At 36.6% G+C, this 23,362-nt stretch overlaps 1 protein-coding gene across 4 annotated transcripts in view; it reads right to left on the minus strand.

Moving 5' to 3' along the window:
• The window catches only part of SRBD1 (S1 RNA binding domain 1), a 261,168-nt gene that overhangs the window by 37,287 nt on the left and 200,519 nt on the right, over positions 1-23,362 (minus strand). For 2 of the 4 annotated variants that reach the window (XM_004447327.3, XM_004447328.4), the window contains exons 17-19: positions 16,437-16,543; positions 15,047-15,223; positions 11,228-11,410 (exon numbers count right to left, since the gene is read on the minus strand). In XM_004447327.3, the coding sequence (XP_004447384.1) occupies positions 11,228-11,410; positions 15,047-15,223; positions 16,437-16,543 (467 nt within the window). The remainder of the gene's footprint in view (positions 1-11,227; positions 11,411-15,046; positions 15,224-16,436; positions 16,544-23,362) is intronic. The other 2 variants (XM_023588117.3, XM_058278494.1) reach the window with 1 other exon arrangement.

The following is a 23,362-nucleotide window of genomic DNA, read 5'->3' on the forward strand; positions in this document are numbered from 1 at the left end:
TTCAGTTGTTTTGTCTTTTGAGTTTCCGGATTCTTTCTTCTGTCAGTTCCAATCTGCTGTTGAAACTGGCCTGGAAATTTTTCATTTCAGCTCCTGTGAAACTGTAGTAATTCTGTTTGGTTCTTTTTTAACATGTCTGTCTCTTTATTGTGATTTTCATATTGTTCAGTCATTGTTTTTCTGATATCCTTTAGTCCTTTCTCTGTATTTTCCTTCATCTCCTTGAGAAAATTGAGGACTATTTTTTCAGTTTTTGTCCAGAATGCCCACAGTCTGGTTTTATCCTTTTTCTTTGAATAGGTGATAAGTTCCTGTTTGTTTGTCTGGTAATCTTTTGTTGTACAGTGAACATTTTAATTATTTTAAAATGTTAACTCTGGGTTTTATTCCCTGAAATGTCTGTTTCTTCATCTTGTAACCAGTTGGTGATATGACAGAGACTTTCTTAAATATCAGCTTTTCGATGAGGAAGGCTTGCCAAAAGTAGGTTCTTCCCTGTATTTTCTGGACCTATGTCTTATCCTGGGCTTGTGTTTGCTAGTGGCTTATTTGTAGAAGTTTGAATGCCCCTTCCACTTCCCAGGAGACAGAACTTTTCTTTTTCCCTGGTGTTCCACTGCTGGACTTAAAGCAGGTAAGTTTTTGCCCCAGGCCATCTGCCTCAACTGTTTTTGCTTTTCAATATCAATCTGCTTTTTCCAGAAGAATAAATTGTGGGAGGGAAAGCTTGCCAGAGAGGAGTTTCTCAGCCAGTCTTTCCCAGCTGAAACGTGGCCAGGGACCCACACAGGGAGCTCAGGCTGACTCTAAACTTCCCCGGAGGAAAATAAGAGACGGGACAGTGAGGACACCAGGAGCTTCTTCTATGGCTCCCCAAAGCTGTGCTTTCTTAATCTGCCCAGAAAATGCAGCCCTTTAGCTGTTTTCTGCAGCTCTCAAAAAGTATACTGTCTTTAAGTCTACATTGCCACCTTTGTCCGGGGTGGGTTTGAAAGATGGCTGCCCTCAGAGCTGGGTCCCCACTGATCCTAAGTTGCTAATTAAAAGCCATGATCAGCGATTGTTCCATGTCCCCCTGAATCTTAAGGAAGTGGATTTTTATCTCTCTTTCTGGCACTAGCAAGCCACACCATGGGCTGGACCTCACTATGGCTTGCCACAGGAATAGGGAAGGGCACCAGTAACTGTGCAATTTGCTGATACTTACCATAATTTACCGGCCTCTTCCTCTCACTTTTTCCTGGATGTGTAAAGTGTTGTACTGGATTCCAGAGTTTCCAAATAGTTGATTCAGACAGTTCCTGCCTATTTAATAAACTAACCTTAATTGCCACTAACCTAACCAATCTGTTACCAGATTTTCAGATGTATTATTTATTTTCCTGGGACAAGGACAATTGGAGCAGCTTGCATCTTTACTTTCACCACACTATTCTACAGTATCATGCTTCATTTTGTTCATTCAAATCTATTGTGAATAAGTGGGAAAAAGTGGTATACTGAGACCTACATCAAAAGAAGCTTCAAAAGGAATAACTGTGGACATAAATAGCAAAAAAAGTAGTCATGAATACTAGAGATAGTGTGGAGGACAAAGTAGAAACTTACTGTATTGGAAGGGGAGTGGGAAAGGGAGAAATTACAGAACTAAACAATTACCACTCATTGGCAACCTTCCAGTCTCATGGCTTCAAGGAACATCACAAGCACATGAATCCTAGACTTCTATCTTTGGTCCAAACCACTCTTCCAAATTCCAGACCCATACATTCAACTGCCTACTCAACATCCTAAACATAACTAAGATGCCTAAAACTGAATGCAGTTTTTCCTTCCAAATCCTGCTTCAATCATAGTCTTCCTCATCTTTTCACAATGGTAACTCTTTTTTCTTCCTTCAGTTTTTCCAGTCCAAACACCTTAAAGTCATTCTTCACCCTTCACTGTCTTTTATACCTTTCATCTAATCAGTCAGCAAATCCTATTTGTTGTACTTTCAAAATATATTAAGAATTTGACCATTTCTTGCTATTTCTTCTGCTACCTCTAGTCTGAATTATTATCTTTCACCTGGATCACTGCATTAGTCTAACTGGTTTCCCTGCTTCTACCACTGTCTCTTATAGTCTGTTCTTAATATAGCAGACAATGGGATCTTTGTCACTTGTGTGCTCAAAACTTTGTTATGGCTTCCCATTTCACCCAGAATTAAGACCAGATCCCTGTAACAGCTTCCCCATACATTTTTTACCTAATCTCCTATTTTTCTTTTCCTTGTTCATCCTTCTTTAGCCTCACTAGCCTCCTTGCTCTTCCTTGAACATGCTGGGCCTGCTTCCACTTCAGGGGCCTCTACATTGTCTGCTCCCTCTTCTAGTAACAGTCTCCCCTCAGATACCTGCACAATTAATTCCTTTATCTCTGTCAACAGTTTTCTCAAATGTCATTTTCTCAATGAGGCCTACCCTGACTATCCTACTTAAATTTCCAAGCCCTTAACCCCAATCCTGGCAACCCTGATCTCCTTTACTTTGCTCTTATACTTTTTCTACAGCATTTATCACTCTTTATCATATTACACAACTTATTTATTATGTAGGTTGCGTACTGTGTGTCTCCTTGAAAGAGGGATCTCTGAATGTATCCCTAGATCACAGAAGAGTACCTGAAATATAACAATAAATATTTGTTTAATGAATGAATGAATTTGTCATTCTAGCCTAGTTTAATGGAAAGACAGTAGTTGCCTTTAACCATTCATTATGGAATAATAGAGGATGATCAAGTCTTTTTGTTTATTTGTTTGTCTTGTTTTTGTGGGTAGCTGGTGACTAGGACTGATGAGAGAAGAAAAGAGGGAGAAAGGGGGATACAAGTTTAGTTTTAGATACATAGCGTGTGAGGTGCTAAGATATTCATTAGAAAAGCTGTTGTAAACAAATGGAAAGGTAGAACTAAAGCTTAAGAGAAAGGCCTGAAGGGAAGCAGATATGGATCAACTGACAGAGTGTCTGTCTACCATATGAAGGGTCCAGGGTTCGATCCTCAGGGCCTCCTGACCCGTGTGGTGAGCTGGCCCACACACAGTGCTGCCTCATGCAAGGAGTACCGTGCCATGCAGGGGCTCCCCCATGTAGGGGAGCCCCACGTGTAAGGAATGCACCTTCAAAGAGAGCCACCCAGCATGAAAAAAAAAAGCAGCCCACCCAGGAGTGGCGCCGCACACACGGAGAACTGACACGCAAGATGACGCTACAACAAAAAAAGAGATGCAGTTTCCCAGTTCTGCCAGATAATGCAAGTGGATACAGAAGAACACATAGAGAAGAGACACAGAGAGCAAACAATGGAGGGGAAGGGGGGGAAAATAAATAAATAAATAAAAGAAAGGCCTGGATGCAAATTTGAGATGTGGGGTTAGAAATATCAATGGAGAAGTGAGAGACAGAAAGAGTCTTATGAGTGAGTAGATTATCTAAGAAAACATAGAATAAGAAGAGAAGATGGCTAAGGTCATAAACTTTAAGAATATCTACATGTAGAGAGCCAGAAGAGGAAGAAAAGCCAGAGAAGAGACAGAATATGGAAACACATGCCATGGAAGAAGATCAATAAGTTAGTTGATGCTGTGAAATATGGCAGAATGGGTAAGTGGTTTAAGGACTGAAAGAGGCCACTGTTTTTGACAACTGAGAGGTCATCAGTTGAGGGAGTAATTTCAGAAGAGTGGTAAGGAAAGAAGGCAAACTGTAAGGGACTGAGAGAAGGCAGGCAGTAAGAATTAGAGGCAAAAGTTTGGCAGTGAAAATAAAAAGAAATGGGATAGAAATTTTAGGGGAAAAGGAAGATAAAATTTAGTTGCTTCTTTTAATTTTTAGGGGATGTGAAATGGAGAGACCACAGCAATAATTTGTTTATGGACTAAAAGGAAAGGAACAAGTGGAGAAGACATTAAAGATATAAGATAAAGTTCTAAAATTGTATAAACTAAAAGATACTATTTATTTAGCAGCCAATTTCCATGCCCACTCTCTCCCTTCACCCCCAAACCCCACTTTTAGAGGTGAAGCAACCGTGACCCAGAGAGACAAAAGAATGGCCCCAAAACAAGCAGTAAGTCAGTAACAGCAGATAGGGAGAACTGAGGGTAGGGAGGGCAGGGCAGTTTGAAGTTTTTTATGGATCCCAGAAAAGATCATGTCCTTACCGCTAAGTTGCCCCTGTGCAAGGTACTATTGTAGGTGGGAACTCTTGATGAAATCACTTTTGTTAAGGGCCTTTGACTAGATTGCAGGACCCAGGGTGGGTCTTAATCCTTTCTGGAGTCCCTTCATAAACAGAGGTCTAAAAGCAGCACATTGCATGTGAGTTGCTAAGATATTCATTAGAAAAGCTGTTGTAAACAAATGGAATGATGGAACTAAAGCTTAAGAGAAAGGCCTGGAGGGAAATGGACGTGGCCCAAAGGATAGGGCGTCTGCCTACCATATGGAAGGTCCAAGGTTCAAAACCAGGGTCTCCTGACCCACGTGGAGCCAAGGAGTGCCGTGCCACGCAGGGGTGTCCCCTGCGTAGGGGAACCCCACGCACAAAGAGTGAGCCTCGTAATGAGAGCTGCCCAGCGTGAAAAAAGTGCAGCCTGCCCAGGAATGGTGAGGCACACACGGAGAGCTGATGCAGCAAGATAATGCAACAAACAAGACACAGATTCCTGGTGCCACTGACAAGAATACAAGCGGGCACAGAACACACAGTGAATGGACACAGAGAGCAGACAACCGGGGGGGGGGGGGGTGGGGAGGTCAGGGAAGGGGAGAGAAAGGAAAAATATAAAAATAAAAAAATAAAAGCAGCAAAGAGAGAGAAACCCCAAGAGGCTGAGAGAGACAAGGCCCAGAGGAGAGGAAGAGGGAAGGGGGAGAGGAGAGGAGGGGAGGGGAACCGTATGTCTGATCACCCACAGCTGAGCAGCTGAGCTTGGAGAGAAAGCCTTAGTTTAGATGATGCCACCATGTGCCTGATTATCCATAGGTGCAACTTGGTGGGACGGCATCTCTTAATGATGCCTTGATTTGGACAATGTCATGGCCTCAGAACTGTAAGCTTTTAACCTAATAAATTTCCATTGTAAAAGCCAATTCTTTTCTGGTACATTGCTCCCAGCAGTCTTCAGCAAAATAAAAGAGAGGGAAACAATCAAGAAATGGGAGGGTAGCCTAGGGAAGGATGGGACAGAATGAGTAAAGACGGAGAAATCAGAGGAAGGCGATTGTAAGGTAGCACTGAATTTTTTCAGTCAAGTAGGAAGTGAAGTCATCAGGTGAGAGTGAGAAGACACTGAGAAAAGTAAAAAGGATTTAGAACAGAACGGCTTCAAAGGACGACTAAAGGAAAATCTATTGGTAGCAATAGTATGTTTCTTAATCTCGTGTTCTCCATATTTGTTCTGTAATACGGGTTTTTCTTACTATGTTTTTTTAGCCGACATTTCCTAAAGCTCTTGCATTATTCCTTCCTTCTCCCTTCCGCTCCTTCTGTCTCTGTCTCTTCCCCTACTCCCCTCTCTCACTCGGTTAAAGAATGTTCTGGCAGAGGCAGGTGAATTTCTAAGATGAACATGCTGTTCCTGCTCTACACCTTACTCCATTACTAAATGAGAAGATACCAAATGCAGTTGCTATCACACTGCTTATTTTAAAATGTAAATGCCTCACTCTAAAAAAATAATGAAAGGGAATTCTTTTTAGTGCAATATTCAGAAAACATCATTTATGCAGCAGGAAAGTATAAAATTCTACACACTGTGAAAAGAATCCATTTCCTCCAGATTCTTTATAAAATAAATAGGCAAAGTTTCATTTATTGTAGGAGCTAATATTTTCTCAAGAGTAAAGGCAGAGTCTAATTTCAGCTATAGAGAATAACACTCAAAGTTGGCATATGTTAGATACTCAGGCTTTTTTTCCCCTTAAGAAGCACATGTAACACAAATCCTATTATTTTTCTGTACTGAACAGTACACACTGCCTTGAATGGTATGATACCTTTAACTTGAAAAACTATTATGATTACATTCAAATCTGACTCTAAGCTAGCTTTTCAGTTTGTGGCCTAGTTACGAGCTTGGGCTTTGGACTGTCACAAATATGCATTCAAAACTTGGCTCTGCCAATTGAGTTATCTCAAGTAATTTATTTAAACTGTTTGAGACTGTTCATATATCTACAGAAGTGGAAATAACAATGATACTAAGCTCAAAGTATTGATTTGAGGTTTACACAAGATGATGCTTAAAAAGTGCCTGGTATTGAGGGAGAACTCAATTAATATTTGTAATTTTTACTGAACTATTAGCTGCTCACTAATAATTGGAGAGCTACATTTTTCTGTCTCTAATTCTTTAAACATCTCTTTTCCTCTTGCCCAAATGTCACCTCCTATATGAAATCTTCTAAGATGCTCCTATCTGGAAATAAGCTCTATCTCCTGTGAACAGTCTTTATGCGTCACAAAGGACACTTATTAATCATTAATCTCTATTATGATTATATGTAAGTTTTATTCTTCCTACTTGGCAGGCTCCTTGTGGGTATAAGCACCTCCATTCATTTTTATATTCTTCAGGTCCTACCACAGTGCTTTGCATGTTCTAAGCACTAAATAAAATAATTAACAACAAAAAAATGTATAGAGTGAAAAATAAAACTATAAAGTATTAAGAAAAAATACGGGAAACACTGTCATGATCTCAGAGATGAGAGAGCCTAGGAAATAAATTCTGCATAAAAACAAGAAAAAGTATAATAGGTTTTACTACTTCATAAAAATTAAACATTCATATTTTAAAAGCATTACAAAACATATAAAACAAACTAAAAAAATGCAGCGCATACACTAGACAAAGGCTAATACTCCTATATGTGAATGAAAAAAAGCCAGAACCCTGGGAGACCCTGGGAGTCATCCTGGACTTTTTCTTCACTGCTAAATGACTAGCCCAGATTACTATATATCATGACCTCATTTTCTAAAATATGAACATGTGAAAAAGTGCCACAAATATAATAGTAAAAACACATAATTATTTCACTTTTTTTTTTTTTTTTTGAGGTACCAGGACTGGGATTGAACCTGGGACCTCATATGTGGGAGGCTGGTGCTCAACCACTGAGCCACATTGGCCCCCCCTGAGCTGGCTCCCCTGAGTTGTCTTTGTCATCCTCTGTGCTCTTTGTTTGCTTGTTTTTTGTTGTTGTTGTTCATTGTCCGCTTGTTGTTTTTGCTTGTTTTTTTTTCTTCTTCTTATTGTCTGCTCGTCTGTTTTCTTTAGGAGACACTGGAAACTGAACCTGAGACCTCCCATGTGGGAGGTGGGCACTCAACTGCTTGAGCCACATCCACTCTCATACTTTACATTTTGATGTATATCTGGGAGTGACATTAAAGTCATTTACTTTTCTACTTGTTTTCTAATATAATTGAAAATGAAATTCACTGCAATAGAACTTTTTACAGAATTGAACTCAAACCAATGATGACCTTATCACATTCTTAATGGGTTTCTTTTCTTCCCTGGGAAGATGCTGGTGTGATACTATGTGAAAGTATGATCTATCCAGACTAAATGTACTTGAAAACCAAAAGTGACCGCAACAGGTCCAAATAGAATAATGGGGATGGTAAACTTAATTTAGTACATTACCAATATTATCTTCAGATTTCAAAAGTCAGGAGTTGAACTACATACAGAAGAAATTTCCCATGAAAGAGTCCACCATGTACTCTGCTTCTGAGACAAGGCTACAACTAGAGGAGGCATTGAGAGGGGTGAAGTCACTGGCAGGGCTTTTAGGTGGCATCAAAAATCAGTATATTATTTGGCCTTGTAAGTGTAGAGCCACAAAAACTTTCAAAGCCTTTGGCAGAGCAATTCTACTTCCAGGAATTACTACTACTACTACTACTATAACCACCTATACTAATAGTACAAAATTACAGTTTAATCATTTGATGGAATATTAGCATTTTAAAAAGAGAGATAAGTGGAAATTTTAAAAATGGCTTATAATAGAAAGCAAATTGAAAAAATGGAAAAACTTAAAAAGCACTTACAATTACATTAGGGACACAAAAACGTACTTTAAAAAGAGACTGGTCTGCATATAGCAAAATGCAAATTTAGTCACCATGGAGACATCAGAGTTTTTACAAGGGTCTGTGAATCCATGTGCACATATCCATCTTCTCACACAACAAATATTAAAAGTATGATAATTACTATGAGACCTCAGGTTATTTTAATATTAAAAAACTGGGAAATGTGTCCTAAGATTGAAAATAGGGCAGAGATGCCCACTCATCACCCCTATTCAAAACTGTACTGAAGGCACAGGCCATTGCAATAAGTCAAGAAGAAAAACTAAACGGCATAGTTATTAAAAAGAAAGAAATAAAGCTCTAGTCTATTTACTGATCATAATTGACCACATAGAAAAACTTAAGGAATCTACAAACATCTACAGGAACTAGTAAGTGAATTTAGCAAGGTTGTTAGGATACAAGCTTAACATACAAAAATCAATTTTTATATACTAGCAACAAAAAAATTAGTAAATTAGCAGCAAATTTAAAAAATTCCATTTACAATACTGTTTAAAAACAAATGACCTAGAATATTCAAAGCAATCTTAAAAAATAACAAAGTTGGAGGACTCACTATGAGACTTCAAAACTTAGAAAAAACCAACAGTAATCAAGATCATATGGTACTGACATAAGGGCTGACAAACAGATCAATGGAACAGAATAGAGAGCCCCAAAACAGACCCACGCTTATATAGTCATTTAATTTTCGTCAAAGGCACCAAAGCAATGGGTGAAGGAATGTTTTCTTCAACATATGGTACTGGAATAACTGAATAGCCATAATAGTAAAAAGAAAATGAATCTTGCCCTCTACTTCACACCATACCTTAAGAAAATAAAAAGACAAGCCACGAACTGAGAGAAAATATTTGTGATACATATTCAGCAAAGGACTGGTATTCGGAATATGTTTAAAAACTCCCACAACTCAATTGTAAAAAGGAAAACAACCCAATTAGAAAAAGGATAGAAAACCTGAACAGAGATTTCACAAAAGAAGATATACAAATAGCTAATAAGCACATGAGAAAGTGTTCAATGTCATTAGCTACCAGGGAAATACAAATTAAAACTACAATGAGATACTACTACACACCTACTAGAATGGATAAAATTAAAAAGACTAACACCAAATGTTGACAAATACAATGCATAATCAGACTCTAACGCTTCATCAGTGGAAGAATAAAATGGTAGAACCACAGCAGAATAAGGTCTAGACGTTTCTAAGAATACAAACATTCACTTAACCTATGACTTAGCAATTCCACTCATAGGTATTTTTCTAAGATAGATAAAAATAAATGTCAATAACAACAAAAAATTGTGCAAGAATGTTCATAGTAGCTTTACTCATGAAAGCCCCAAACTGGAAATGGTCAAAGTCCCATCAATAGGTGAATAAACTGTGGTATATTCATTCAATGGAATGTTACTGAGCAATAAACAGGAATGGACACATGTTACAATATGGATACATCTCTCAAGCACTAAAAGAAGCCTTGCACAAAGGAATACATGGAATGATCTCATTTATATAAAGTTCTAGAAGAGGCAAATTAATCTATGGCAGAAAAATAACAGAACAGTGGTTACCTAGGGGAGACTAGGGACAATACTAGGAAGGGGTAAAAGAGAACTTTGGGGTGATGGTGATGTTCTAGATCTTGATAGAGGTTTGAGTTATACCAAAGTAGGTATTTATCAAAACTTAGCTAATGTTCACTGAAGGTTTAATTGTATGTGAATTTTACCTCAAAAAAAAACCAAAACTATAAACAACTATGGAACTCTAGTTAATGATATACATGCTGAAGTATTTAGTGGGAAGTATATTGATGAATGTAATGTTCTTGGAAATGTATCAAAAAATAAGATGGACTGTGGACAAATAGATGGATAGATATGTGGTACAGCAAGTATAGTAAAATGTTAATGATAAAATCTAGACGTTGGGTACATAGGAATTCACTGTAAAACTTTTCAGCTTTTCTGTATGTTAAAATTTTTTCATAATATAATGTTGGGGGGAAAACCTGCTTCAGAAACCACTGTTTTGTTGTTGGCAGAAAATTATTTTTTACTTATTTTCTCTATTTTCAAAGCTCTTTATAAGTACTATATAATCTTTGTAATGTTAAGCATTTTTAAAAGAGGAAATCAAAGACAACTAAAATAGTCAAATATAAATATTTTCAAAACAAGTCAGGCTCAAGGAAAGCTGTAAAAATTATTCACTATTTTTAAACCCACTGCAAGTTAACTCAATAAAAGCCTTAAAAATCTATACATCAAGGAAAGGGGATATAGCTCAAGTAGTTGAGCGCCTGCTTCCCACGTAAGAGGTCCTTGGTTTGATCCCTGGTACCTCCTAAAAACAAACAAACATGGGAAAACCAACTGTCACTGGGGGGGCGGACATAGCTCAGTGGTTGAGTGATTGCTTCCTGTGTATGAGGTTCTGGGTTCAAACCCCAGTACCTTCTAAAAATTGAAAAAAAAAAATCTATATAGCAAGTCACTGTTTTTGAACTAATTGAAAGATTTCTTAATGGATCAAACATGTATTAAAAAGTTTTTTAAAAAATGTTACATTAAAATTTCCCATGTACTCAGAAACTTCCTCATAAATTGTGTTGCTGGGCTAACGCATACTTATTGCAAGTATATAATTTCTTAGGCTCTGTAATAACCAATCAGGGCAACAGGTAACTGAGGAAATCTGTGCTGCCTGCTTACTTTCAAAAGGGTTTTATCTTCAGTTAAGCACAAGCTTTAAGCCAGGTGCCAGTCAATTGTGTCTTGTTAATTTGCCAAACAAACAGAAGAGAGCACCATACAATTTCCATTATATACACTTCACCATTAGTACATGGGTTTATTAGCTTGACACTGCTCCAGGAATAAGGGTTTCATTCCTCACTGAAATAAAATAATGTGCCACATAACTCAGCAATGAGGCAAATGTAGTCAAGTTAAATGAAGTCATATTTTTTAGTCCCCATTATGCCAAAACAAAGGTCATTTGCTGCAGAGCACTCACTCAGGGCATGGAGAATTCTCACATAGGCTTCAAACTTACCTCATTGCTATATCATATGATTCTGGGTGAATACACGTTTGGTCCAAAGGATTTGGCTTCAACACAACATTCACTGCAGTTTTGCTCTTCTTCTTGCCTTGCTTCTCATTTGTTACCTCAACACATCCTGATGATGTTGCAGCAACTTCCTGAATTTGGCCTGCAGATTCAGTTTGCTGGCTACTGCAAGGTTTTTTTTTTTCCGAAGAGGGGAGGTTGGGTACAAAAGAGAAGAATCCTTGATTTAAATGTGCTTATTATTCTGCTACATAGATATATACAAACAATAATCAGATTCTGACCATTTACTTCATAGAAATTAACCCTTGTTTAATATAACCCTGTTAATAGGGCTTTATGGTACTTAAAGCCAAAAGCATTCTTAACTGATCCAGCCTCTATAATGCGCATTCTAAAAGAAAAGAGAGCAAAATGAAATAAATGAAATAAATAAAAATAAGATGATTTCCCAGAGCTAAGGAAAAATGCAAATTCACAAGTTAAAAAAGCCCACTGAGTTCAAATGATTTTTGTAAAAACCCAAAGGTCTTTCAAACGAGAAAAATAAAATAAAGCAGATTACTTAGAAAGGAACTAGAATCAAATTGGCATCAGATTTCTCATTGGCAAAAATCAAATGCCAGAATACAGTAGAACAATATCTTACAAGTTCTTAGACAAAATTATTTTGAACCTAGAATCATATACCTAACCAAACTAGGAATCAAGCAGGTAATCATTTGCAAACTTGAAATAACTTAAGTACAACCAGTACACCCTCTCTGAAAGGAATTCCTTATGGATATATATTCCTTATGGATATATATATTATGGATATATAATGAATCCAAGGAAAATTATAATGTAGAATACAAGAAACAGTGATGAGCACCAAAACTACAATAATTTATTAAGGTGAATAATTGTTCTTGCATAATGCAAAAAATATATAAATGTAGTCTGAAACTAAAATCCCAGGTAATTTTATCTTGGGAGGTGGAGCTGAAAAAAAAGAAAACTTGGAAAGGATTCTAGTATTATTTGGGAGGAGGACAGAGACACCTATTAATTTCAGAGATCAGTCCAAACAAATTGAAGGGAAGCCACCAGAAGAATATAAGTGAGACTTAACAATTTGAAACCATCAAGGAGAAAGAAAGATGAGAAGGGAAGATAAGGAGAGAAACAAGGAGAAAACATGTTAACTAATAAACACAAAAAACAGCATGAAAGGAAAAAATAACTTAGAACTAACACAACAAAGAGAAAAGACAGAAGATTAAGACCAAATGTGTTAAAAAGGAAAATAAATGTGAATGTACTAAAATCAATTTGAATAAAATAAGATCCAGCTATGTTTACAAGAGACATATCAAAAATAAAAAGCCACAGAAATCTTGAGGGGAAAAAAAAGCCAAGCAAATTCTGAAAAAAAAAATGTAGCAACAATGCCTAGAAAACAATGTAGATTTCAAAGCAAAAAGCATTAAATGGGATAGCAATATTCCATTCTGAATAAAGATATGATCTATCAAGTGTTGATAAAACACTTATCAATCTTCAACACTTGAAAAATATAAGGCTTTAAAACAACACAAATGTTCATCAATAGGGCACTGATTATATTCAATTATGGCCCATCCACAATCAAATACTATGCAGATATTATAAAGAATGATATAATATAATAATTTGGAAAGGAGGTCCAAGATACAGGATTGAAGCAAATAAAGGAAGTTTCAAATAGTTGTATAGCACTATCCCGTCTGTATGCATTGTTTAAAAGGATATACACAGCTGATATAAGTTTTATTTTCTGGAAGCAATATATAAGAAACCATTTTGAGGTGAGAGACTGAGGCACCCTTTACTTTTTTATTCTTTTTTATACTGTTTGAATTTTCTAATCATGTGATCAAAAACATATAAACTAAAAAACATGCAATTTTTTTATCCTCAATATTTTCATTTCTGGCTTCTAGGTTTCATATTCTACTTAGAAAGAATTCCCCCTATTCCAGTGTTCTGCAAAAGTTACCCGTGTTTTCTTCTGGTACTGTTATATATCACTTTTCACATTTTAAGTCTATAATCCATCTGGAATTTATTTGGGTATAAGGAGTGGGTTACACTATAGCTCCCCCCACACATATCAAACTCCTGCCAGTTGTCCTAATACCTACATTTTGAAATGTCACCTTTATCATAAGCTTTACCATCAACTAAATTCTATCTTGCTTATGCTGGATTTTAGACTCTATTCTATTCATTTATTTCTATATCAAAACCAAAGTGCTTAATTATTATAGCTTTATAATGTATTCTAACACCCACTAGGGCTGGTTTCCCCTAATTAGTCTTTTTCCAGAATAAAGATTATTTTTCCACGAGCTTTATTATAATATTGTTAAAAGAAATATATATAGTAATATATACATATATGAATGAATTAGCTCAAAAGTAGCAGATACATAAAAGCTATTCTTTCATACTACAAAACACTAAGATGTCTACCAAGTTTCTCTACTTTTGAGCTACAGGGATTAGAAAGCAGGAATTTAGCTCTTAATCTATACAATCGATAATTAACACACTGCTCACTTTTGGTTGCAGAGGAAGGGGCAAAGCCTATCTGTGTTTCAGGGAACAGTTATGTCAGTATGAAATAGCCAGTGTCACCTCTTCTCAAACCAGTCCTTCCCATTTGTTATGCTCCAATCATGCAGGCCTATGCTTTGTTTCTTTCTTTCTTTTTTTTCTTTGTCTATTTATTTTTTTAGTGTTACATTAAAAAAATATGAGGTTCCCATATACCCCCCACCCCCCACCTCCCCTCATAACAAAAACCTCCTCCATCATCATGAGACATTCATTGCACTTCAGGAAAGCTGTGTTATAATAGGTCCTTTCTATATATATTTTTCAAAATGAAAAATAAATTTTCATGCGATCTCAGAAAATAACACATGCGGTAGGCTGCAGCAGCCACATCAGGCCCACTGAAGCACAGGTTAGGGGATGGCGGTGGTGGACGGCAGTGCAACAGGGTGCGCCAGACCAGAGGGCACCCTGGAAGCCAGGGACATGTTCAAGGTGGCAGCAGCAAGGGCAGACTGGGCTGCGAGTACATGCTGAAGTTGTGGCCACAGTAATGGGCCACGTCAGCGGCTGCTGGCAGGTTTGGTGAGGTCACAGCCAGGGGTGAGCAGGATTGGCCTCAGCACTCACTTGAGTGAGAGTACCCTTTCAGGGCCAAGCCCCATTTTGGCCCTCACTGGTGCTGTCTGCACCAGAGACAGCAGATATTGGTGGGACAGGGCTTGTTTCTTGAATACATGAAAATTGCTCCTGCCTTAGTTAGGACTTTGCCCACCTACTGTCTGCTCTGCCAAGAATATTTTCCCATCGATCCCTGTGTGGCTGGCTCTTTCATTTCATTCAAAACTCTGCTCAAGTAATTCTTCAATGAATATCTCATCCCATTCAATACTTGTACCACTCCTAAGACATTGTCACATCTCCCTGTTTTAATTTTTATAATACTACTATGTGAACAATTTATTTCAGTAATTTATTTACTGTCTTACAGATTAAAATATAATTACATGGGAAGAGGGAATTTGGGGACTTTATCACTTCACTGCTGTATTCCTAGTGCCAAGAACAGTTCCTAGCAAAGAACAGACATTCAACACATACTGAATGAATAAATGAACAAATGGTTATCTAGGATTTGTGCCAGTGAGTAGGATGGGTAACACTAAGATAGACGAGGCTAACAATAGAACCAGAAGTATACACTTTAATTAATAAAATTACCTGCAAAACGTTCTAATATAATCCTGGTTGATTCTGATGAAGCCAGCACACTGTTGGAAGGATTTTGGACCCAGTCCTTTCACTTTCTTCAGTTGTTCTCGGTTGACAAAGGGGCCATTTTTCTCTCGCCATTCAATTATATTTTTGGCTCGGTTGGCATTGAGTCCTGCAATATGCCTAAAAAATACACCAAATGAGTAATGTGTCAGATAATAAAAGTTTAAAATGCACTGAAAAAGAGATAATGCTATTTTCCTTTACAGCTTAAAAACATATGCAATTACATATTGTCATGTCTCTAAGTTAATCAAAAAGGAGTAAAATAAAATGAAGAAGGGGAAAGGGTTTTCAAAGAGGAAAGGATAACAGAATGTAAAATAATGAGAAAACCAGTAGCTATCATAAAGATAATGATGCAAGAAAAAGAACTGTTCTCCACAGTATTTCTAAACTATTGTTATCTCTGAATCAAGAAATAAAACTGTCTACTCCCTTATAGCTTACAGGATAAGTTAGCAGTGGACGTTACAAAGCTACAAGTGTGTTGTACTACTACCCTTTCTTTCTACGTTCTCAAAAACGTACGGCATAACTATAGATAAGAGTAACTTCTCCATTAATAGCATAGTTAGCAAAATCTAGGAAAGCTACATCATTCAGTATTTTGCTTACTTTTAATTAAAAGATTACTATTTCAGAGAATCTTAATTCTATGGAATTGTGAAATGTTTATAGCTATGGTAGAAAAGCAACACCTTAAAATTTAAGAGATTTTCCAAAATACCAGTATCAATGCAAGATGGTCCAGACCAAGGGAATTTCAGCCTACACCTGCAGACTTGTACAAGAAATGAAAGGTTGTTTTAAAAAAAAAAAGGAGATCTCTATCACCACATAAGAAAAGGAGAGAGTATATAAGATGTGATCACAGTACAACAGAAATTTTTATATGTGACTTGCAGAATTTGGGTAAAAATATGGTAACCATACCTTGAACTCTTAGAATTTATCTTTTGGTTAGTGCCAGCTTTGACAGATATATGCAAAAGGCTAAAGAAGAAAAAAATATCTACTCTCATGTGGTCAGAAACAGCTCTTTTCCATGTTAACCTTACTTAAGTTCTATTAGTGACACTAATGCACTCAATAGTTACCACATGCTCTTCACTTTAAAGATGCAATATTAAAAATGATAATGTGAATTGTTACAATAGTTTTCTTAAATGGTGTCTTCCCCTCTGAATGATTATCTAAAGCAATGAACGAATCCACAGATTTTCTATACTTGACAATTTTACACACATGTGTCCCCTCTCCTAGCTGAGTTTGGGCTGGATGGCCAATTAAACTCAAAAGTCTGTGATCTTCAGCCACAGACTTCATGTCTCACCTTAATAAAACTTCTGAACAGATGTTAATATCCACTCCCACAAAGCTGACACATTCTTCTACAACACTGTCCAGCGTTGCCTTGAGTAAAGTCTGGGATACATCATGCTGAAAAGACAAAGATCAAATATCAATCAAAAGTGAACAAGTCCAGTTCTTAGACTATTCCTTTACTTTGCCTCTATTACTGGTAGTTGACTAAGACATACCATGGTAAATTTCTTCATTCCTCTTAAACATACTGCTAGCAGATGTAATTCAATTGAACTTAAGGAATCTGTATTTTCTCTCTAAGCTAGTCATACACCTGACCTGAAACATACCAGCATTCAGTATTTCTCCCTTTTCTGAACTTTTGTCCAGAGGAGTGGTGTACAAACTTTAGCTTGTATCACAATTACCTAGAGGATTGGATAAAAAACAATTTCTGGGCCACACCCACAGAGATTTTGATTCAGCTCGTCTGGGATGGTGTCTGAGAAGCTACTGTTGCTGGTTTTAGGGCCACACTTGCAGAACTATTGGTCTAAATCATTCAGGCACTTCCTTGTAGTATTACCTTCATTTGCAAATATATTCTGCCCCTTAATTTTTCTTAACACAAGAAAATTAATCATACTAGGAAGCAGCACAATAATACTCAGTAAGTTTGACAATAAATCAAGTTATCATGTTTCATCAAACTGAAGATACTATTGCTTATAAGAAGCACCATTATTTTATGTACCACTGAGAAAATATGCTATCAATTAAATCATAGCACAATGCTTCTTTTTACTTAGACTTTTTATATATTTTTTTTAATATTTAAAGGGCTCTTTTAGATTTACCTAGAAAGTTTAAAAATAATATACCATGCATAAATAAGTAAAATAGAAGCAATATAAGTTGGTTAAAATATTCCTAAAATTTCTTCACATGCAACAGTCTACTCTTTGGAATCACTTTTTTACTCAGAGTCATAGACATCCAAGGTTTCCATGAAGTATGGTCCTTTATGCTACCAAGAGCAATGATAAAGAAGCATTTCTTGAAAGAGTAATCCTTTATTGTCTCTGGGAATTTCTTTTCAGCTTCAGATATTCATTTTGTAAATTTCGGTAGTAGCCCTATCTTACTCTAAACAGAAGGTACCACGGAAGAGATTCTGGGCAGCAACTACGCTCCTATTTCTTTCTTAAAGGTCTTTAAATGGTTTATTGTTAAATGATTTGTTAGTCAAAATAGTGAGAGGTTTGCAGTTTAGTTATGTATCCAGGATTAACAACCAAGATCATGATTTACCAGGGAATCAATAGCAATTGCAGAACAATGTTAATTGTAAGCTCCATCCTGAATCCAGAGATGTTAAAATGTGATAAAATGTGTATCTTAGAATTCATGAAATGCAGTACTTGAAGGGAAATATTTGTTGTCTGACTGAAGTTAGATTACCATAAAGAATATTAAAAACATATTTGATATAATTCATAATTCTAAAATTAAGAATGTTCTAATTGTTCCCAGCTATGAGACTGCCCATCAAGGATGAGCTTGATAACCTCAAACTCTTAGGAAGAAAAACATAGCAAATACAGTCTCCAAGGAGTACTTGTGTATTTCAGAGATTATCTATTTGGTAACTTCATTCATATACTGCCTTGCAGTGTTATCTTCACTTGCAAATGTATTCCGTCCTTTTATTTTTCTTAACAGATGAAGGGACTGATAAAATAAATCATGAAAGAACCACATAATGAACCACTATGTGGCCAGGAAAAATAGAAGGCAGACCAGTTATTTCAGCAAACCACCCTATAAGGAAAAAGATCCAAGATGACATAATGAGTTAAAAGGCTTATTTTTTAAAAATCCCTTTTCCACCTAGACTCATATAAAAGAAATTCCTGAAAGCACTGCTGTCAACTACAGTCCTGGACTATGCTTACATTCTTCTCCTACATTTTGCTTAGAAAAGTACTAAAGAGTTAAAACTGTTTTCTAAAAGGAAAAGTCATATATATTTGGAGGAAGGAATACTGAGCAATGCTACATATTGTCTCCATAGTAATGTCTTTGACATTAAGGCAGAGGTATTCATTTCATCACTCTAAAACATTTTCTAAGCAATTATTATATACCAGGTACTGCATCAGGTGTGCTAGGTATTGAAAGTATATGGGAAAAATCATCCATAAACCATGCTTTCAAGAGCTCAGTTAGATTCGCTGGTACTTGAGATACCGCCAATCACCCTGCTGGCCAGTCACTGCTCTATGTAGAGCATTCTCCATTGAGCTGCTCTGCCTTGTAGGCCTTAGGGTGGGAAAACCGGCAATGCCCCAAGGGCTTGGGTGCAGATAGGCATATTCTGGAGGGTGTAAGAGACAAAAAGACCCCAGGACTCACTTGTACCAATCCCTAAGAACTTGATGCCAGGAAAAAGGAGTTGTCCCATTTTGAAAAAGAAGTTATCTAACTTTGAATTTTGGGGCAAGTTATTTAGTTTGTAGAAGCAGTCTGATTTGAATTCAAGAAACATTGTTCAGGTCATCACAGTTTTACTGAAATTTATGAGATTTTAAAAACGGAATATGAGGAGTCTTTATGTTGGTCAGCACTTTCAAGGTCAGAACTACAATTTAATTACTCATCCACCACAAACTTCTGAAGAATTGCTGATCAAACTCCATTTTTTTGGTCTTGAAGCAAATTAAAATTAAAATTGTCTCACAATTTTTAAAATCCTTCCAGATAATGAAGAAATTTTAGTAGTTTGTGTGTATGCTTAGGTATGGTAGGCAGAATGACTAATTAAAGCAGAAAACTTATTTCACGTAACATTAACTTGGAAATATTGCTAGAAACATTGTTTGTGGATTACAACTTCTGCTTTAGCAGTAAAACTCCATCTCTCACATTAAAAGTTTTTTCCCAACTATTTCTCCTGCAATAGTCTTACTTGAGTCTTTATTTATTTTTTCTTAGCAATTATCACTCACTACTCATGCCCTTTCCTATTGCCAAAAAAACAAAATGCAGTTAGAAACAAAAAAGGTTTACAGGGAAAGTCCAGCCAATTTCAAATGAAGCATGTTTATTTCTTCCTGTCGACTGACTTGTGCCAGTTTAGAAGAGTCATCCAAAGGAGTGTGTGGTGAATGACCCCTAACAGTAAAAACTGACAGAATGGGAAACATTTGAGAAAACAGAATATTGTGTGCTTAAGAATAGTTCCTTCTCCAATTCTTCAAATCCAATGTAGAGGTCTTTATACTTCCTTCACCAACAAAGAAAAATTTCAGCACCATAGAAATACTGTATTTTACCTTTTAAAAATCTGTGTTCTAGTTCTATTGGATTTCAAATATTTACATACAACAGGACAAATCATCTCAAAAAACACTTTAAGAATATTTCTTCATGAGCATATTCTTAAAGTAAACACTTTCAAAACTAGCAGAACACTTTTATTTAGTTTTTAAATGAATAAATTATACAATGAACAACTCATTGTGCCTATGGGGCTCTCTGGGATTAAATGGCAAAGGGCATTAGTCTTTCAGCACTAGAGGGATTTTTCCAGATTTGGAAACACAGACTGAAATGTGGCTAGTGGTCATAAGAGAGAAAAAAACAACACAGGAAGAGATTCTCTTTGCAAGTCCTCTTTCTCTGATAAAGCATATGCAAGGTATATTGAAGACTTTTTTCCTAACTCAATACATATGCACCCAGTTTGCATTAATTTATACTATTTAATAAAAATCAGTTATTTTGAGCAAACTTGACAGAAAATCCTATGGGACAAAAATTACCTTATGTGTTTTACAGAAAAATGGTAGAAACTAATTTTTAAAACTCAATATCCTGCCCTGATGCCAGGGCTAGAGTAGCTCACTCCTAAGGCATGGACCTTCTGGAGTGTCAAATCATTGTGTACAGTTTTTCAGTGTGGTTTCCCCACTCTTGATGGTCAGAACTCCTACATTTTCCCCAGCACTGTGTGATCTCTGGAATCTCCATTCGGTCCAGAATCTCCAGCAGCCCAGAAATCTCCACTTGGCCCAGAAATCTGCCAGGGCTCATGGATCTTGCCCAATATATGTACCCCTTAATATCTGGTCAAAGATTAAAAAACAAAACAAAAACAAATACCCCTGAGACTTTTACTTAAGCTAAGATGGAGTAAGTGGTACTGGACTGATTTTACCACCATAAGCAACTATAGAACTGGTTAATATATATTTGACAACTGATTTTAGACACTGGACAATAGGTGAAAACTATGCACCTATGATCCCAGAGAAAGGTGAACCAAATGAGATAAGCCACACAATTGCCCTAGCTTTCTCTCTGAGGACCTTCTCTTGACTGTGGCACAAGTTGATGGCAAAAGCAGAGCACAGCAGTCTTACTGAGCTGGGAAGGCAGAGATTAGAGTTCAGGGCTGCCACAGTAACTGGAATTTTAATGGCAGGATGTCAGAGAGATAACAGAGCTTTGAAGCATAGAAATCCGGAGTATTTGGCTAAATAGTAAGTTGCACATGCCCAGAGAAAGACTCTACAAGGCCAGGCAGAAAACAGTTGTCTGGGAGGTGAGGGCTAAACAGAGATTCCTGAGATTGCATAAACTGGAAGATATAGCACATCCCAATAGCCACAAGGGGGAGATCTCATTGAATACCACAGACACGCCATCGATAGCTCAGAAAGGTTAGACCTTAAAAGTAGGCTGTTCTAATTCTACACCCATCTTAATAAAGGTTTTAAAAAATCCTTACAAGATTCAATCTGATCTTCTAGGAAATTAACTGACTACAAGAGTAAAATTAGGGAAACGGACTTTGGCCCAGTGGTTAGGGCGTCCGTCTACCACATGGGAGGTCCGCGGTTCAAACCCCGGGCCTCCTTGACCCGTGTGGAGCTGGCCATGCGCAGTGCTGATGCGCGCAAGGAGTGCCGTGCCACGCAAGGGTGTCCCCCGCGTGGGGGAGCCCCACGCGCAAGGAGTGCGCCCGTGAGGAAAGCCGCCCAGCGTGAAAAGAAAGTGCAGCCTGCCCAGGAATGGCACCGCCCACACTTCCTGTGCCGCTGACGACAACAGAAGCGGACAAAGAAACAAGACGCAGCAAATAGACACCAAGAACAGACAACCAGGGGAGGGGGGGAAATTAAATAAATAAATAAATCTTTAAAAAAAAAAAAGAGTAAAATTAAACATTTTTTCAAGTAGGCCAACAAGATTTGCACTCTTAACAACACAGCACCCACGATGTCCAACATACAATGAAAAATAACTAGACATACAAAGAAGCAGGAAAATGGGACATATAACAGGGGAGTGGCAGTGGAGAACAGAGCCTCAGTGACCTGTGGGACAATATCAAAAGGTCTAACTATGTGTAATTGGACTTCCAGAGAAGAGTATCAAGCAGACAAATATTTGAAGAAATGACTAAAAATTTCCCAGAATCATTTTTAAAACTCTATGTATAAATCTAAGAAGCTCAGTGAATTCCAAGAAGGATAAATATAAAAGAAAATCACAGCTAGGAATATTCTAGTCTAACTGCTGGAAAACAAAGATAAAGAGAAAATCTTAAAAGTAACCATAGTGAAAGGATACATTATATATGGGAGAATGGTGATAGGAATAATAGCTTGCTTCTTACCAGAAACAACAGAGGCCAGAAAACAATGAAATGACATTTTTAAAGTGCTGAAAGGAGAAAAATAAAACCATGCCAAACCCTTGTCAACCCAAACCAGGAGAGCTTTCAAAAATGAGAGAGAAATAGACATTCTTAGATCATTAAGAAAACACACTCACACACTTATATGTGTATATATGTATATGCATACGTTTATGTATATACACATTCTAATTTTAGGTAAAAGACATATGACCATTTAAAGCAAAAACACTGTATTTTGTGATTTAAATATATATGAAAATGACAGCAGAAAGAATGTATGGTAGCGAGGTGGTATTATAATATTAACTCTAGGTAGACTGTAAAAAGCTAATACTTTATATGGCAATTGGTAGAATTATCATTTAAAATAATGCAAAGAAGTATTGCTGAAAATTCACTAGAAGAATTAAAATGGCAAACAAAATTATTTGATTTTCTGCCAAAATAAGGTAGAAAAAGAGAATAGGAGTGAAAAAACAAATGGGACAAATAGAAAACAAAGAGCAAAATGGTAGACCTTAATTCAACTGTATCAATACTTACATTAAATGTTACTGAGCTAAATGTTCCACCTAAAGGCAAAGATTGTTAAGTAAGATCAAACTATATGATGTTCACAAGATATACATAGTAAATATAAAAGCCTTAGTGGAAGTATAAGGATAGAAAAAGCTATACCACACAAACCATAAGACTACAGAGATTGCAGTTACTTTATAAGTAACAGACAAAAAAATCCTTCAATACAGGATTATTAACAAAGATAGAGAGTGACATTTCATAATGATAGAAGGGTTAATGAATCAGGAACACATAACAATCCTGGGTACTACTTAATAAAAGAGCTTCAGAAAACTTGCAGTAATTTATTCCTAAGTGTTAATGTAAAGGAAATTTTTAAAAGATGCACCCCCTCAAAGAGAACTTGTACAAGAATGTTCATAACAGCTTTATTCATAATAGTCAACCACTACTGACAATAGATATCTATCAATAGGAGAAATGGATAGAAAGTTGTGGTATGTTTATATAATGGAATATTACTGTGCAATAAAAACACTATGGATACACATCAAAATATGGCTGAATCTCACAAGCATTAAAGGCTGATTGAAAAAACTTGGACACAATGTAGTACACACTATTTGATTTCATTTATGTAAAGTTGTAGATCAGGCAAAACTAATCTGTAGTGAAAAAAATCACAACAGTACTTGCTATATGTAGCAAGGACAAGAGTAAACTTT

The sequence above is a fragment of the Dasypus novemcinctus genome, chromosome 17, assembly GCF_030445035.2.
Source record: "Dasypus novemcinctus isolate mDasNov1 chromosome 17, mDasNov1.1.hap2, whole genome shotgun sequence".
In the NCBI taxonomy this organism is placed as follows: Eukaryota; Metazoa; Chordata; class Mammalia; order Cingulata; family Dasypodidae; genus Dasypus; species Dasypus novemcinctus.